Source organism: Entelurus aequoreus, linkage group LG25 (assembly GCF_033978785.1).
Source record: "Entelurus aequoreus isolate RoL-2023_Sb linkage group LG25, RoL_Eaeq_v1.1, whole genome shotgun sequence".
Taxonomy (NCBI): Eukaryota; Metazoa; Chordata; class Actinopteri; order Syngnathiformes; family Syngnathidae; genus Entelurus; species Entelurus aequoreus.
This window is the reverse complement of record NC_084755.1, coordinates 35,919,635-35,937,411: the sequence shown is the minus strand read 5'-3', so window position 1 is coordinate 35,937,411 and position 17,777 is coordinate 35,919,635. Positions and strand designations below refer to the sequence as shown.

Below are 17,777 nucleotides of genomic sequence, written 5' to 3'. Positions count from 1 at the left end.
TATATTCAAAAACGTGTGTATGTATGTATATATGTAAAAATGTGAATATGTCTATGTATGTATGTATGTATGTATATACTTATATGTATATTTATATATATGTATGTATGTATATATATATATATATATATATATATATATATATATATATATATATATATATATATATATATATATATATATATATATATATATATGCATATATGTAATATGTGTATATATAAATATATCAATATATTCAAAAATTTGTATATGTATGTATATATGTAAAAATGTATATATATCTATGTATGTATATATGTATATGTATATTTATATATAAATGTATGTATATATACTGTATGTATATCTATATATACATATATGTATGTATGTATGTATGTATGTATATGTATATGTATATATAGATATATATATATATCTATATATACATGTATGTATGTATGTATGTGTGTATATATATATATATATATATATATGTATGTATTTATATATATATGTATGTATATATATATATGTATGTATTTATATATATATGTATGTATTTATATATATATGTATGTATTTATATATATATATATATATATATATATGTATTTATATATATATGTATGTATATATATGTATATGTATTTATATATATATGTATTTATATATATATGTATTTATATATATGTATATGTATATATACATATACGTATGTATGTATGTATGTATATATGTATATTTAAAACCACAGCTAGCTTTTCAAAATGAATCTCTTACATTGAGGCTTAGAGGATACATAATTATTTACACTAATATTTAATGCAGGGCTTTATTCACCCTGAAAGTAAAAACCAATTGACTGAGAAAAAAAACTAAGCGATGAACAGAATGTAGGTTTGTGTGCAGTTTCTTTTCACGGTACTTCTTGGTACATCCTGTCCAATGCTTTTTTTTCTTTTTTACCTTTTCTTGTCAACATTGCACAATCCACCCTTTGCTCCCTCTTTTCTTTATGTTATTAGTTTGTTCTCTTTCAAAGACATCCCCCGCAACATCTGGCATTTTCATCTCTCTCAATATAATGTGTCTGTGTGAATCGTTTTATTATACTGAGTGATAACTAACACAGTAATCATAGCATATGATAAAAGCTAAAAGTACATTTGTTGGCCCGCAGCATATTGTCAAAAATAAAAAACATACAAAAACAGTCATGTTAAAAAATTTTTTAAAAAAGACTTAATTTAATGATAAAATCAGACATTTTGATACGAATAACAAAAAATATGAATAATAAAGCTGACACAAAGTTTTGTAGTTAGATATAATGTCAGATTTTAGCTTTATTTTTTTGTGTAATGGACAACGTGCAGTCACCAGATTTAGCCCCATGCTAATTTCCATCTGTACTCCTTTTACGGTACATTTAGCATCCACAATTAAAACTACAGAACAACATTAAAAAAAATACTTGACAAGATTAAAATTACGTAATAAAATGCAAACAAATACATGTGCAAAATATAAACATATCAAAATGCTTTTCAATACATAGCTCTCGGTTTGTACACCCCTGCATTAGCATAAGAAATGATACACACTGTAAAAATATATCAATCAATCAATGTTTATTTATTTAGCCCTAAATTATAAGTGTCTCAAAGGGCTGCACAAGCCACGACGACATTCGGGGTTCAGAGCCCACATAAGGGCAAGGAAAAACTCACAAACCAGTGGGGTGTCGATGAGAATGACTATGAGAAACCTTGGAGAGGACCGCATCCGGTCTCCCCTCTATAAGAGACCGGATGCAATGGACGTCGAGTGGGTCTGACATAATATTGTGAAAGTCCAGTCCTTAGTGGATCTAACATAATAGTGAGAGTCCAGTCCATAGTGGATCTAACATAATAGTGAGGGTCCAGTCCATAGTGGATCTAACATAATAGTGAGAGTCCAGTCCATAGTGGATCTAACATAATAGTGTGAGAGTCCAGTCCATAGTGGATCTAACATAATAGTGAGAGTGCAGTCCATAGTGGATCTAACATAATAGTGAGAGTCCAGTCCATAGTGGATCTAGCATAATAGTGAGAGTCCAGTCCATAGTGGATCTAACATAATAGTGTGAGAGTCCAGTCCGTAGTGGATCTAACATAATAGTGAGAGTCCAGTCCATAGTGGATCTGACATAACAGTGAGAGTCCAGTCCATAGTTGATCTAACATAATAGTGAGAGTCCAGTCCATAGTGGATCTAACATAATAGTGTGAGATTCCAGTCCATAGTGGATCTAACATAATAGTGAGAGTCCAGTCCATAGTGGATCTAACATTATAGTGAGAGTCCAGTCCATAGTGGATCTAACATAATAGTGTGAGAGTCCAGTCCATGGTGGATCTAACATAATAGTGAGAGTCCAGTCCATAGTGGATCTAACATAATAGTGTGAGAGTCCAGTCCATAGTGGATCTAACATAATAGTGAGAGTCCAGTCCATAGTGGATCTGACATAACAGTGAGAGTCCAGTCCATAGTGGATCTAACATAATAGTGAGAGTCCAGTCCATAGTGGATCTAACATAATAGTGTGAGATTCCAGTCCATAGTGGATCTAGTTAATAGTGTGAGAGTCCAGTCCATAGTGGATCTAACATAATAGTGAGAGTCCAGTCCATAGTGGATCTAACATAATAGTGAGAGTCCAGTCCATAGTGGACCTAACATAATAGTGAGAGTCCAGTCCATAGTGGATCTAACATAATAGTGAGAGTCCAGTCCATAGTGGATCTGACATAACAGTGAGAGTCCAGTCCATAGTGGATCTAACATAATAGTGAGAGTCCAGTCCATAGTGGATCTAACATAATAGTGTGAGATTCCAGTCCATAGTGGATCTAGTTAATAGTGTGAGAGTCCAGTCCATAGTGGATCTAACATAATAGTGAGAGTCCAGTCCGTAGTGGATCTAACATAATAGTGAGAGTCCAGTCCATAGTGGATCTAACGTAATAGTGAGAGTCCAGTCCATAGTGGATCTGACATAATAGTGAGAGTCCAGTCCATAGTGGATCTAACATAATAGTGAGAGTCCAGTCCATAGTGGATCTAACATAATAGTGAGAGTCCAGTCCATAGTGGATCTAACATAATAGTGAGAGTCCAGTCCATAGTGGGGCCAGCAGGAGACCATCCCGAGCGGAGACGGGTCAGCAGCGCAGAGATGTCCTCAACCGATGCACAGGCGAGCGGTCCACCCCGTGTCCCGACTCTGGACAGCCAGCACTTCATCCATGGCCACCAGACCTGTGCCCCCCCTCCATAATGAAAAGGGGTCCCACATGTTCATTGGAACATCCCTAGTTTTTACGGATCACATACCTGGCGTCCAATACTCAACGTTCTGGCCCTGGTTTGTGCGTACCTAAGTTTTATAGACTGGGCTTCTGATATGTTGTCCTCCTCCGTGCTTTTAAACACAGAACTGGTATTTTTTGGATGCAAATACCTTTTATTTGAAAGGAATGTACAGGAAAATGTACTCTGCATTTTTCCTGTTGTCAGTACCATTAGAAAAAAGAAAAAAAATCAACTCGACAGATTTATCCAGGTAGTAGGATTACGTTTGTTTTTTTTAGGATATCATGGTTATGTTCCCCTTTATAATTATTATAATTTAAGAAGTGTACTTTATATTGGCAGAAAGTTGAGGTGAGGCATGGTGATGGATTGCTTCCTGGTCATGATATTACCGTATTTTTCGGAGTATAAGTCGCTCCGGAGTATAAGTCGCACCAGCCGAAAATGCATAATAAAGAAGGAAAACAACATATATAAGTCGCACTGGAGTATAAGTCGCATTTTTTGGGGAATGCATTTGATAAAAGCCAACACCAAGAATAGACATTTGAAAGGCAATTTAAAATAAATAAAGAATAGTGAACAACAGGCTGAATAAGTGTACGTTATATGAGGCATAAATAACCAACTGAGAACGTGCCTGGTATGTTAACGTAACATATTATGGTAAGAGTCATTCAAATAACTATAACATATAGAACATGCTATACGTTTACCAAACAATCTGTCACTCCTAATCGCTAAATCCCATGAAATCTTATACGTCTAGTCTCTTACGTGAATGAGATCAATAATATTATTTCATATTTTACGCTAATATGTTAATAATTTCACACATAAGTCGCTCCTGAGTATAAGTCGCACCCCCAGCCAAACTATGAAAAAACTGCGACTTATAGTCCGAAAAATTAGGTAGATATTTTAATGATGTTTGTATTTATTTTTTTCTCATTTCTACAGTTCACCCGTGGAGTCCATTTTATTTTACGCCATAACCACCCTTCACAATCTCTTGTTGCACCAAGAGGGTGCCAAGATGGCTGTGCGTCTTGCTGATGGCCTGCAGAGGATGGTGCCCTTACTGAAGAAGAGCAACCCCAAGTTCTTGGCCATCACCACAGACTGTCTGCAGCTTTTGTCTTACGGCAACCAGGAGAGCAAGGTGAGGGTCACGGGTATGAGTCGTTCTTTACCTCAACATTTTGTTAATATGGACCTTGTTCTTATCAGCTCATCATACTTGCCAATGGCGGTCCAGATGGTCTGGTGTTCATCATGAGGAACTACAATTATGAAAAGCTGTTGTGGACCACCAGTCGGGTGCTCAAAGTGTTATCTGTTTGTCCCAGCAACAAGCCCGCCATCGTTGAAACTGGTACGGCCACATTTCTTAGACAATCATGTAGAACATCGAGAGGTAAAATATTGTTACGTTTGTGTATTTGTGCAAATTTCTTAAGGCGGTATGCAGGCTTTGGGTCAGCATCTCACTGGATCAAGTCAGCGTCTGATTCAGAACTGCCTATGGACGCTCCGGAACCTGTCAGATGCCGCAACCAAGCAGGTGTGTATTGATATTCCTTTCAATAATCAATAATAAGACCTCAAGCAAAAACGGTATCTGAATTCTATCAATTCTGCATAACAGGATTTACACTGTAGCTCAGGATTCTGATTTTAGTAACCACATCCAGGATTATGGCTCAGTCCCAATTCCACCTTGTCATGTGGCGAAGTGTTAAAAACACGTGCCCGTAATTCAGACGGCGCTCAAGTTTTTTTAATTTCTTTATTTTTTATTATTATTATTGGAGATGTCCGATAATATCAGCCTGCCGATATTATCGGCCGATAAATGCTTTAAAATGTAATATTGGAAATTATCGGTATCTGTTTCAACCTCCCGATTTTCCCGCGAGACTCCCGAATTTCAGTGCCCCTCCCGAAAATCTCCCGGGGCAACCATTCTCCCGAATTTCTCCCGATTTCCACCCGGACAACAATATTGGGGGGTAATGTTGTAACAAATAATATTTCTATTAAATAGGCTTTACTTTGCATTTTAATTAACGTGGGATTATTTTTTGTATTTAGAAATAATAGTACCAACTTTTTATTTTTTTAAAATTTTTTCTCCAACATTTGTGGCACTGGCGTGGCGCCCCCTGATGGACGGCGCCCTTAGCATTTGCCTATACGGCCTATGCCACGGGCCGGCCCTGGGGTTAGGGTTAGAGGGTTAGGGCCAGAGTTAGAGGGTTAGGGTTATAATAAGGCCATGCCGAATAAGGCATTAATAAGTACTTAATAATGACTAGTTAAGAGCCAATATGTTACTAATTTGCATGTTAATAAGCAACTAATTAATGGTGAATATGTTCCCCATACTAAAGTGTTACCATGTTTTTTTACTGGTGCACAAAATGAACCGTGCATGAACATCACCTTGTTCAAACAACAAAACCAACACAGTGCATTAACTCACAACAAATTACACACCTGCAAATCAGTCTGACTTCTGCTGTTGCCGTATCCGTAATACGCCGATAGGGAGAAGTTTTTATTTACATGATGAGTCGGGTGTGCCTTGACCTCCGCCGAACCCCTGAGCCCGACTCACCGAACCCCTAGGGTTCGATCGAACCCAGGTTAAGAACCACTGGTCTAATGGCCATGCTGATGTTACATAGCAGATAGCATCAAGAAATGAGCTTAGATTGCGCTACTACGAACATGACACTACCAAGAATGTATCGGAGTAAATGCAGATCCCAAGCAAAGAAAGACCAGAGGGAGTTTTTTCGAAGGGATTTTTGGAGGGAGAATAATGGAAACAAAACCTTTTGAGTATCTCAGAGTTCATTCATACGGACCTGTGGATTGATGGAAGGAGTTTTAAATCCTAAGGAAAAGACCGTTCGTGCCCCGGCCGATACTGTTCCAGATGAAGGTTGCTATTGTTCTGGACTATCTTGCCAGTTGTGTGGAACAAAGAGTTATTGTTAATCAGTTTAGAGTGCACAAATGCAGCCGGAAAAGGTTTGCCTTGTAATATCAGTGTTTCCCACACATTAATTTATTTGTGGCGGCCCGCCACGAAAGAATTACGTCCGCCACAAAAAAAAAATACAAAAAAAAAAATATTTTTTTATTTTTTTGTCCTTTCCAGCTTCTCAGGCAAATCATATAGTTGATGTAGATGCCCGTATAGGCTGTTCAGATTTACTTTACAAAAGAGAAGTGTAGGATACTTCTCTTGTTGCCTTATTTGTATTTGACCACTACTGTTTTCTGTTTATTTGTTACTGACTGTGGCAGGACACCTCTGCCTCTGTTTCACTTTATGTTGCTGGTAAATAATATGGTTCTAGTAGTAGGCTAAAGTTACATTATTTAGTATGCACTAATTAAAGGGGCAGAGCTTTAAGAGACATTTTAGCTTTTATATTTTATAAGATATATTTTTTGTAAGAACCACAATTAATAAATATATTTCAGTGAATAACTTATTGTTCAAATCTGTATATAAATATGTACATAAAGTGTTGTAATTATATTGTAAAATGGATGGATGGATGGACGTTTAAAACAAAACTGTTATTATTAATTAGTAAGTATACATTTTTTGAGCCTTTTTTGTAGTAAATTATGCAAATTACTCGATGATGTCATGGTGACCACGCCCATAGCCGCGCCCCCACCGCCACAGGTATCTTGGCAGTTTATGGGAAACACTGAATATATATACACCTGCTTAATTCTCTGCCATCTCATTTGTATTCCGTTCATGAGTCCGAACTAAGCCGGCATTCTCCTTTTACTTAGCTACCTTCTTCAATACATCGCAGTTTCTTATTTTCTACCATCGATGCACTTTGAAATGTTCTGTCCTTTTAATTTGTGAAGCGAATTTACAGTCATTACAATTGTTTCCTATGTTTTTATTGAACAGTATCTGCTTCCGGGTTACATCCGGCGCGTTGAGACTAGAGCATGCGCGATACGAAGGGTCCTCTCCGGTTCGCATACCCCCTTTAGAGATCCGATTAAGGTGTTTCCATGGGTTGCAGGATGCTTATTTAGAGGCGAACTATTAGAGAAATCGTACTAATTTAGTGCATGGACACGTACTGTATGACTACAGTATCCACATCAAGGAAACATTTGTGTTTGTTTGTTTGTATGCAGCCAGAGGCATGTCTTTATACAGTACATGCAACCTAAGTAGCTCTTTAGGGTCCCTTGGTAACTAGAGGGGCCCACAGCACTGGCATCATCCGTCACTAACGAGCCATGAGCCCCGAGGCTAAATTCTGCTTAGGGCTCTTGGATGTCCAGAACCGCTAATGTATGCAAGCAACATCCTGTTCCCACTTACAGTATGTAGAAAACTTGATTTGTTATGATGGCTGATCCTAACCTTTAAATTATTTAATTATCTGATCTTATTTCACATATGTGATGTCTGTACAGAGTTAGAATCAATAATTTCTAGTCTGGATATGATTACATTTAACATGAAAGTGTCTATGTAACCTTTTCAGCTCATCATTTAGTGGGGCGGTTTAAGGTTTACTGTATGTAAGTTTCTCTTTACATACAAGCACAACAAAGATTTTATCATGGACTTTTCTGATTTTGTTCAATCCAATCAATCACGAGTGTCTCAAAGGGCTGCACAAGCCACAAAGGCATCTTCGGCTCAGATCCCACATCAGGGCAAGAACAAACTCAACCCAATGGGGTACAATGAGAAACCTTGGAGGGGACCGCAGTTTTGGGGACACCCCCTGCCCCCGGGCGATCGGTGCAATGGACCTTGAGTGGGTCTAGTTAATAGTGTGAGAGTCCAGTCCATAGTGGGGCCAGCAGGGGATCATCTTAAGTAGAGACAAGTCAGCAGCGCAGAGACGTCCCCAAATGATGCACAGATGAGTGGTCCACCCCGGGTCCCGACTTTGAACAGCTAGCGTCTCATCTGTGGTCACCTAATAAACTCTCCACGCAGGAGAAGGGGGCAGAGCAGAAAAGAGAGACGGCAGATCAACTGGTCTAAAAAGGGGGGTCTATTTAAAGGCTAGCGTATACAAATGAGTTTTAAGATGGGACTTAAATGCTTCTACTGAGGTAGCATCTCTAGGCATTCCGGAGTACTGGAGCCCCAATAGAAAACGCTCTATAGCCCGCAGACTTTTTTTGGGGCTCTGGGAATCACTAATAAGCCGGGGTTCTTTGAACGCAGATTTCTTGCCGGGACATATGGTACAATACAATCAGCAAGATAGGATGGAGCTAGACCGTGTAGTATTTTATACGTAAGTAGTAAAACCTTAAAGTCACATCTTAAGTGCACAGGAAGCCAGTGCAGGTGAGCCAGTATAGGTATATATATATACTGTATAGCAGGGGTCTCAAACATGCGGCCCGCGGGCCAATTGCGGCCCGCGAGACGTCATTGGGCGGCCCGCACCTTAATATGAACGTTTAATGTTAGTGCGGCCCGCAAGTTTTATATAAATGGCGCTTGACAGCGCTGTGTGCAGAGCTGAAGCATTCTTGCCAACCTTCCCGATTTTCACCCGTCAACATTACTGAGGGCATCAATATTAAGTCAACAATACTGAGGCAACAATATTCTTTTTCTCCATACTCACAATGTGCAAGCACAGTCACATGTTATATGCGGCTTCAACAGACACACTTAAGTGACTGCAATGCATACTTAGTCAACAGCCACACATGTCACACTGAGGGTGGCCGTATAAAAAAAACTTTATAAATGTTACAAATATGCACCACAATGTGAACCCACACCAAACAAGAATGACAAACACATTTCGGGAGAACATCCACACGTAACACAATATAAACACAACAAAACAAATACCCAGAATCCCTTGTAGCCCCAACTCTTCCGGGCTACAAGGAATCTACCATGGTGTGGTATATGGCTCTTGAGGGCCGAACATTGACGTCACTTGCGTGATGCAAGCAGAGAAACATTTTGCTGCTTTTCCACGAGACCGCACGCGCTCTCGCTCTCTCTCTCCCTCCCTCGCTCGCTCTCTCTCTCGCTGTAAACTCCACACTTTTAATCTTGCTGCATCAACAAATTGTTTGAAAGGTTTTAATGAGTTTGAACCTGTGTCACTGACTTGATTAGCAAACTGAGAGCTAGCTCTTCTCCCACTGAACCTGTTCCGCCTGTCTTTTTCAAGAAAGTATTGGCAACTATTGGCCCTATTGTGAAGGATATCGTCAACAACAGCCTACTTTTTGGTGTTGTTCCTTGCTTATTTAAAATGAAGCCATTGAATCTTTGTTAAGAAAAAGACCAATTCATACCACCCACCTCCCCCCAAAAAAGAAAGAAACAACAAAAAAACCCAAAGTAATATCTACAAATACATCGATTAAATAAACAGAAAAAACTAAAAAATAAATAATAATAATAATACATTAATAATAATCAGAAATAAAATAAAATATAAACCGATACGTGTATATATATATATATATATACACACACTACACACATATAAATATATATATATCAGTGTTTCCCATAAACTGCCAAGATACCTGTGGTGGTGGGGGCGTGGCTATGGGCGTGGTCACCATGACATCATCGAGTAATTTGCATAATTTACTACAATGATATGATTTTCTCTAAAAAGGCTCAAAAAATGTATACTTACTAATTAATAATAACAGTTTTGTTTTAAACGTCCATCCATCCATCCATCCATTTTACAATATAATTACAACACTTTATGTACATATTTATATACAGATTTGAACAATAAGTTATTCACTGAAACATATTTATTAATTGTGGTTCTTACAAAAAATATATCTTATAAAATATAAAAGCTGAAATGTCTCTTAAAGCTCTGCCCCTTTAATTAGTGCATACTAAATCATTTCACTTTAGCCTACTACTACAACCATATTATTTACCAGCAACATAAAGTGAAACAGAGGCAGAGGTGTCCTGCCACAGTCAGTAACAAATAAACAGAAAACAGTAGTGGTCAAATGCAAATAAGGCAACAAGAGAAGTATCCTACACTTCTCTTTTGTAAAGTAAATCTGAGCAGCCGATATGGGCATCTACATCAACTATATGATTTGCCTGAGAAGCTGGACAGGACAAAAAAAAATATATATATATATTATTATTATTATTATTTTTTTTTAAATTTGTGGCGGACGTAATTCTTTCGTGGCGGGCCGCCACAAATAAATGAATGTGTGGGAAACACTGTATATACATATATATACACTACCGTTCAAAAGTTTGGGGTCACATTGAAATGTCCTTATTTTTCAATGAAGATAACTTTAAACTAGTCTTAACTTTAAAGAAATACACTCTATACATTGCTAATGTGGTAAATGACTATTCTAGCTGCAAATGTCTGGTTTTTGGTGCAATATCTACAGAGGTGTATAGAGGCCCATTTCCAGCAACTATCACTCCTCTAATGGTACAATGTGTTTGCTCATTGGCTCAGAAGGCTAATTGATGATTAGAAAACCCTTGTGCAATCATGTTCACACATCTGAAAACAGTTTAGCTCGTTACAGAAGCTACAAAACTGACCTTCCTTTGAGCAGATTGAGTTTCTGGAGCATCACATTTGTGGGGTCAATTAAAGGCTCAAAATGGCCAGAAAAAGAGAACTTTCATCTGAAACGCGACAGTCTATTCTTGTTCTTAGAAATGAAGGCTATTCCACAAAATTGTTTGGGTGACCCCAAACTTTTGAACGGTAGTGTATACATACATACATATAGGCACATATTAGTAATCCCTTTTTTTTTTTTGCAGTACAATCACTAATTCGAAAAATTAAAGTCAGGTTTATGGGCCGTGACATAGTTGACTCAATTTTCCCAGTATGAAGTAAATTTCTCCAATTTCTAATTAATACAGGCAGTTATCTTCTCCATTTGATATATGTCCATTGTTGTTTCCATCCATTGCTTCAAAGTTGGGCTCTCCTGGGATATCCATTTCCTAGTAATGCTCTTTTTACAGGCCACCAGTAGGATATTCATTAAGCGTTTATCTTTCTTCAGCCAGTCCTGAGGTACATGTCCAAAAAACATAGTTTTACTTTCGAGGGGTATTTCACGTTTGAAAATATCCCGTTGGGCTTGCTGTATCTCTTTCCAATAGTCCTTTATGGCGGAGCAGTCCCAGAAAACATGCTAGTGGTTTGCATTTGAATTGACACAATTTCTCCAACAGGCAGGGGAGTTGTTATCATAGTGAGACTTCTGAGAAGGTGGAATAAAAAATATGATCAAATTTTTCCAGCCAAACTCCCTCCACTTGGGTGAGCTGGTACAAGTCCATTGATATTTCCATATTATTGACCATTCTTCCTCAGATATAGTTATCCCTCCTTCCTTCTCCCATTTTGTTTTAATATATGAAGTTGAATATGATTTCATATTCAACAGAGCCTTATACAAGCATGAAACACTTCTATCAATGATTTCTGAATTGTAGGCTTTTGTAATCAAATCAAACATAGTCTTTGTGACACTTTTCACCTTCAGATTAACAAAATGCCGCAACTGCAAATATCGATAGAAGTCTTGGTTTTCTAATATATACACTACCGTTCAAAAGTTTGGGGTCACCCAAACAATTTTGTGGAATAGCCTTCATTTCTAAGAACAAGAATAGACTGTCGAGTTTCAGAGGAAAGTTCTCTTTTTCTGGCCATTTTGAGCGTTTAATTGACCCCACAAATGTGATGCTCCAGAAACTCAATCTGCTCAAAGGAAGGTCAGTTTTGTAGCTTCTGTAACGAGTTAAACTGTTTTCAGATGTGTGAACATGATTGCACAAGGGTTTTCTAATCATCAATTAGCCTTCTGAGCCAATGAGCAAACACATTGTACCATTAGAACACTGGAGTGATAGTTGCTGGAAATGGGCCTCTATACACCTTTGTAGATATTGCACCAAAAACCAGACATTTGCAGCTAGAATAGTCATTCACCACATTAGCAATGTATAGAGTGTATTTCTTTCAAGTTAAGACTAGTTTAAAGTTATCTTCATTGAAAAGTACAGTGCTTTTCCTTCAAAAATAAGGACATTTCAATGTGACCCCAAACTTTTGAACGGTAGTGTATACTCTCTTCCTTTAATTGTGATTCCCTTAATATCTTCATTTTGTCTGATAGACTGAGCTAATGGCTCCAGATATAATGCAAAGAGTAATGGTGACCATGCACATCCCTGTCTAGATCCCCTTTCTAGGGTAAAATAGTCCACTTCTAAAGAATACACCCATTCGCTGTTCCTAAAGTCGAAAATATTGAAATTCCCTAATTTTGTTCAAACATCTAAAATCAAGCACAAAGGAAACACCACTTCATGCCCAGTACTATTTTTTTCTTCTTCAACAAGAGATACAAATAAAACATCTGTATGCCAGAAGCGACAATAAACACTTTTAGCACATCAATAGAACTGTGGAGTAAAAATATTCCCTTTATTGGCCTCACCAAAGCTTTTGACATGGTCAGCAGAGAAGGGCTCTTCAATAGAATTACTTCTCGGATGCCCCCCAAAGGTGCCAATTATAATCAGATCATTCCACGAGGACATGCGGGCAATCATTCAGTACGAGGGCAGTGTCTACCAGCCTTTTGATGTCGAGAGTGGTGGAAAGCAGGGCTGTGTCCTTGTGCCTACCCTCTTCAGCATTTTATTCTCTCTGCTTTCAAAAGCATGCCTTTGGGCCCTCCTCCAGAGGAGTCTATCTACACACCAGGTCAGCCAGAAGCCTGTTCAACCTTGCCAGACTAAAAGCAAAGACCAAGGTTCCGCAAGGTCCTTGTCAGAGACCTTGGGCCTCATGTAACAAACTTGCTCACGCCCAAAAACCTGGCGTATGCCGTCTTTCACGGCAAAGATGAGCTGTACCGAGACTGACGTTGACGTGGAAATGTGCTCTGCCTCACGGCAACTTCATAGCTGATGTACGTACATTTCTAAAGGCTGTGGATACTTTAGCGACAGGCTGAGGTGATGCTGGGTAACAGTTCACATAAAAAAGTGCCATCGTTTACCCTGACTGATTATACAATTAGACCTCCACCCATCAATCCATCCATCTTCTTCCGCTTATCCGAGGTTGGGTCGTGGGGGCAGCAGCCTAAGCAGTGAAGCCTAGACTTCCCTCTCCCCAGCCACTTCGTCCAGCTCTTCCCGGGGGATCCCGAGGCGTTCCTAGGCCAGCCTGGAGACATAGTCTTCCCAACGTGTCCTGGGTCTTCCCCGTGGCCTCCTACCGGTCGGACATGCCCTAAACACCTCCCTCCGGATGGCAGAGCTTCTCACCCTATCTCTAAGGGAGAGACCCGCCACCCGGCGGAGGAAACTCATTTGGGCCGCTTGTACCCGTGATCTTGTCCTTTCGGTCATAACCCAAAGCTCATGACCATAGGTGAGGATGGGAACGTAGACCGACCGGTAAATTGAGAGCTTTGCCTTCTGGCTCAGCTCCTTCTTCACCACAACGGATCGATACAGCGTCCGCATTACTGAAGACGCCGCACCGATCCGCCTGTCGATCTCAAGATCCACTCTTCCCTCACTCGTGAACAAGACTCCGAGGTACTTGAACTCCTCCACTTGGGGCAGGATCTCCTCCCCAACCCGGAGATGGCACTCCACCCTTTTCCGGGCGAGAACCATGGACTCGGACTTGGAGGTGCTGATTCCCATCCCAGTCGCTTCACACTCAGCTGCGAACCGATCCAGTGAGAGCTGAAGATCCTGGCCAGATGAAGCCATCAGGACCACATCATCTGCAAAAAGCAGAGACCCAATCCTGCAGCCACCAAACCGGATTCCCTTTAACGCCTTGACTGCGCCTAGAAATTCTGTCCATAAAAGTTATGAACAGAATCGGTGACAAAGTGCAGCCTTGGCGGAGTCCAACCCTCACTGGAAACGTGTCCGACTTACTGCCGGCAATGCGGACCAAGCTCTGACACTGATCATACAGGGAGTGGACCGCCACAATCAGAGAGTCCGATACCCCATACTCTCTGAGCACTCCCCACAGGACTTCCCGACGGACACAGTCAAATGCCTTCTCCAAGTCCACAAAGCACATGTAGACTGGTTGGGCAAACTCCCATGCACCCTAAAGGACCCTGCCGAGAGTATTGAGCTGGTCCACAGTTCCATGACCAGGACGAAAACCACACTGTTCCTCCTGAATCCGAGGTTCGACTATCCGGCGTAGCCTCCTCTCCAGTACACCTGAATAGACCTTACGGGGAAGGCTGAGGAGTGTGATCCCACGATAGTTAGAACACACCCTCCGGTTCCCCTTTTTAAAGAGAGGAACCACCACCCCGGTCTGCTCCACCCATCCCCTGTATTGTAATAATAAATTGAATAATCAAACAAGAGTCAAGACAAATGTGTAGTCACCGAACCAATGATCCCCATCGACAACTGTCCACCAGTTCCCTTACATTGGGTCCACCATGAGTGGAAATCTGTCCCTCAATGCAGAAATCAACCAGCACTTAGCGGGTTGACTACCCGAGTCTGGGAGAATTCAAAGCTAACAGTGGCAACAAAGATGGCACCTCCACAACCTTCGACACACCCTTGGCATGAGCTGGAGCGACAAAGTGACGAATGCACGGGTCCTTGGGTGTGCCAGACTCACAGCAACGCAGACTGCGTTGGCTCGGACGAGTGCGCCGGATGGACAATGGCCACAACCCTAAAGACATCCGGCAAAAGATCCGGTGCCAGACCCAAACGGAGGTACAAAAACATGACCTAAAGACGTTGGATATTGACACCAAGAGTTGGGAGGATGAAGCAGCTGACCGGACAGATGGTGCGGAACTCCCCTGAGGCAACTCAAGACAAAGAACTGGATCCATAACCTAGCTGACAGGATACATGCAGCAAAAACCCTACAACCATCCACACCTGCTTAAGTGTGGTAGACAATGCCGCTCACTTATTGGGTCGTACAGTTCCTGTGGTAGCACCACAGCCCAAAATCCGACCAGAAAACCGATCAATCCTGGTGTGCAGCATCTCACCGACTGGTAGAACTTTAATCTTTAATCCACAGTACCATGTTTCTGTCAGTATTTACGGCTGCATTTAATAATCATTCTATTTAGTTACTGGATATATTTTACTCTTTTATTTCCCTTTTAGTCATTGTAAATGTGAACATGCTAATTATAGGAAGTTAAACAGTAGTTGGATTACATTTTTCCTACTCATTTTTGGGTGTGTGAATTGTGCAAGTGCCACCATATGATGTTCCTGCTTGTGCAAACCCCGTTTCCATTTGAGTTGGGAAATGGTGTTAGATGTAAATATAAACGGAATACAATGATTTGCAAATCCTTTTCAACCCATATTCAGTTGAATATGCTACAAAGACAACATATTTGATGTTCAAACTGATAAACTTTTTTTTTGTGTGCAAATAATCATTAACTTTAGAATTGGATGCCAGCAACACGTGACAAAGAAGTTGGGAAAGGTGGCAAAAAAGACTGATAAAGTTGAGGAATGCTCATCAAACTCTTATTTGGAACATCCCACAGGTGAACAGGCAAATTGGGAACAGGTGGGTGCCATGATTGGGTATAAAAGTAGATTCCATGAAATGCTCAGTCATTCACAAACAAGGATGGGGCGAGGGTCACCACTTTGTCAACAAATGCGTGAGCAAATTGTTGAACAGTTTAAGAAAAACCTTTCTCAACCAGCTATTGCAAGGAATTTAGGGATTTCACCATCTACGCTCCGTAATATCATCAAAGGGTTCAGAGAATCTGGAGAAATCACTGCACGTAAGCAGCTAAGCCCGTGACCTTCCATCCCTCAGGCTGTACTGCATCAACAAGCGACATCAGTGTGTAAAGGATATCACCACATGGGCTCAGGAACACTTCAGAAACCCACTGTCAGTAACTACAGTTGGTCGCTACATCTGTAAGTGCAAGTTAAAACTCTCCTATGCAAGGCGAAAACCATTTATCAACAACACCCAGAAACGCCGTCGGCTTCGCTGGGCCTGAGCTCATCTAAGATGGACTGATACAAAGTGGAAAAGTGTTCTGTGGTCTGACGAGTCCACATTTCAAATTGTTTTTGGAAACTGTGGACGTCGTGTCCTCCGGACCAAAGAGGAAAAGAACCGTCCGGATTCTTATAGGCGCAAAGTGTAAAAGCCAGCATGTGTGATGGTATGGGGGTGTATTAGTGCCCAAGACATGGGTAACTTACACATCTGTGAAGGCACCATTAATGCTGAAAGGTAAATACAGGTTTTGGAGCCATCCAAGCAACGTTACCATGGACGCCCCTGCTTATTTCAGCAAGACAATGCCAAGCCACGTGTTACATCAACGTGGCTTCATAGTAAAAGAGTGCGGGTACTAGACTGGCCTGCCTGTAGTCCAGACCTGTCTCCCATTGAAAATGTGTGGCGCATTATGAAGCCTAAAATAGCACAAGGGAGACCCCCGGACTGTTGAACAACTTAAGCTGTACATCAAGCAAGAATGGGAAAGAATTCCACCTGAGAAGCTTCAAAAATGTGTCTCCTCAGTTCCCAAACCTTTACTGAGTGTTGTTCAAAGGAAAGGCCATGTAACACAGTGGTGAACATGCCCTTTCCCAACTACTTTGGCACGTGTTGCAGCCATGAAATTCTAAGTTAATTATTATTTGCAAAAAAAAAAAAAGTTTATGAGTTTGAACATCAAATATGTTGTCTTTGTAGTGCATTCAATTGAATATGGGTTGAAAAGGATTTGCAAATCATTGTATTCCGTTTATATTTACATCTAACACAATTTCCCAACTCATATGGAAACAGGGTTTGTACTTGTGTTAAGCAAGTTCCAAGTGGTACTAGAGTCCATGTCCCGCCCTATGATGCAATGCCTCATTCTGTGGACGTCTCTCTCTCTTTCTCTTTCTGCTGGTGTCTTTGTAGGAAGGCTTGGATGGTCTGCTGCAGATATTAGTCACCCAGCTCGGCTCCGATGATGTCAATATGCTGACCTGCGCAACAGGCATCCTGTCCAACCTCACCTGTAACAACTCCCGCAACAAGGTAGCCGTGATGATTACCACCGTTTATACGGGCAACAGGGGGTATATAGCCATTGCTATTTGACGCGATATACATACACACATTTTTTGTTTAGTTTTTTTGTTGTTGGTATATTTTATTTATGAGTAAATGTACTGCCTTCATGCACGTTGTGCATAAAATTGGAGAAAAACTGAAGCATTGAAGCATACATATCTATATGTATGTATGTATATATATATATATATATACATATATATATATATACACTACCGTTCAAAAGTTTGGGGTCACCCAAACAATTTT

The 17,777-nt window shown here is 40.2% G+C and overlaps 1 protein-coding gene across 2 annotated transcripts in view; it reads left to right on the top strand.

The window, feature by feature from the left end:
- jupb (junction plakoglobin b) overlaps positions 1 to 17,777 on the top strand; it is a 251,361-nt gene that overhangs the window by 156,739 nt on the left and 76,845 nt on the right. For both annotated transcript variants that reach the window (XM_062036727.1, XM_062036726.1), the window contains exons 6-9: positions 4,309 to 4,510; positions 4,579 to 4,723; positions 4,809 to 4,912; positions 17,373 to 17,492. In XM_062036727.1, coding sequence (XP_061892711.1) covers positions 4,309 to 4,510; positions 4,579 to 4,723; positions 4,809 to 4,912; positions 17,373 to 17,492 — 571 coding nt within the window. The remainder of the gene's footprint in view (positions 1 to 4,308; positions 4,511 to 4,578; positions 4,724 to 4,808; positions 4,913 to 17,372; positions 17,493 to 17,777) is intronic.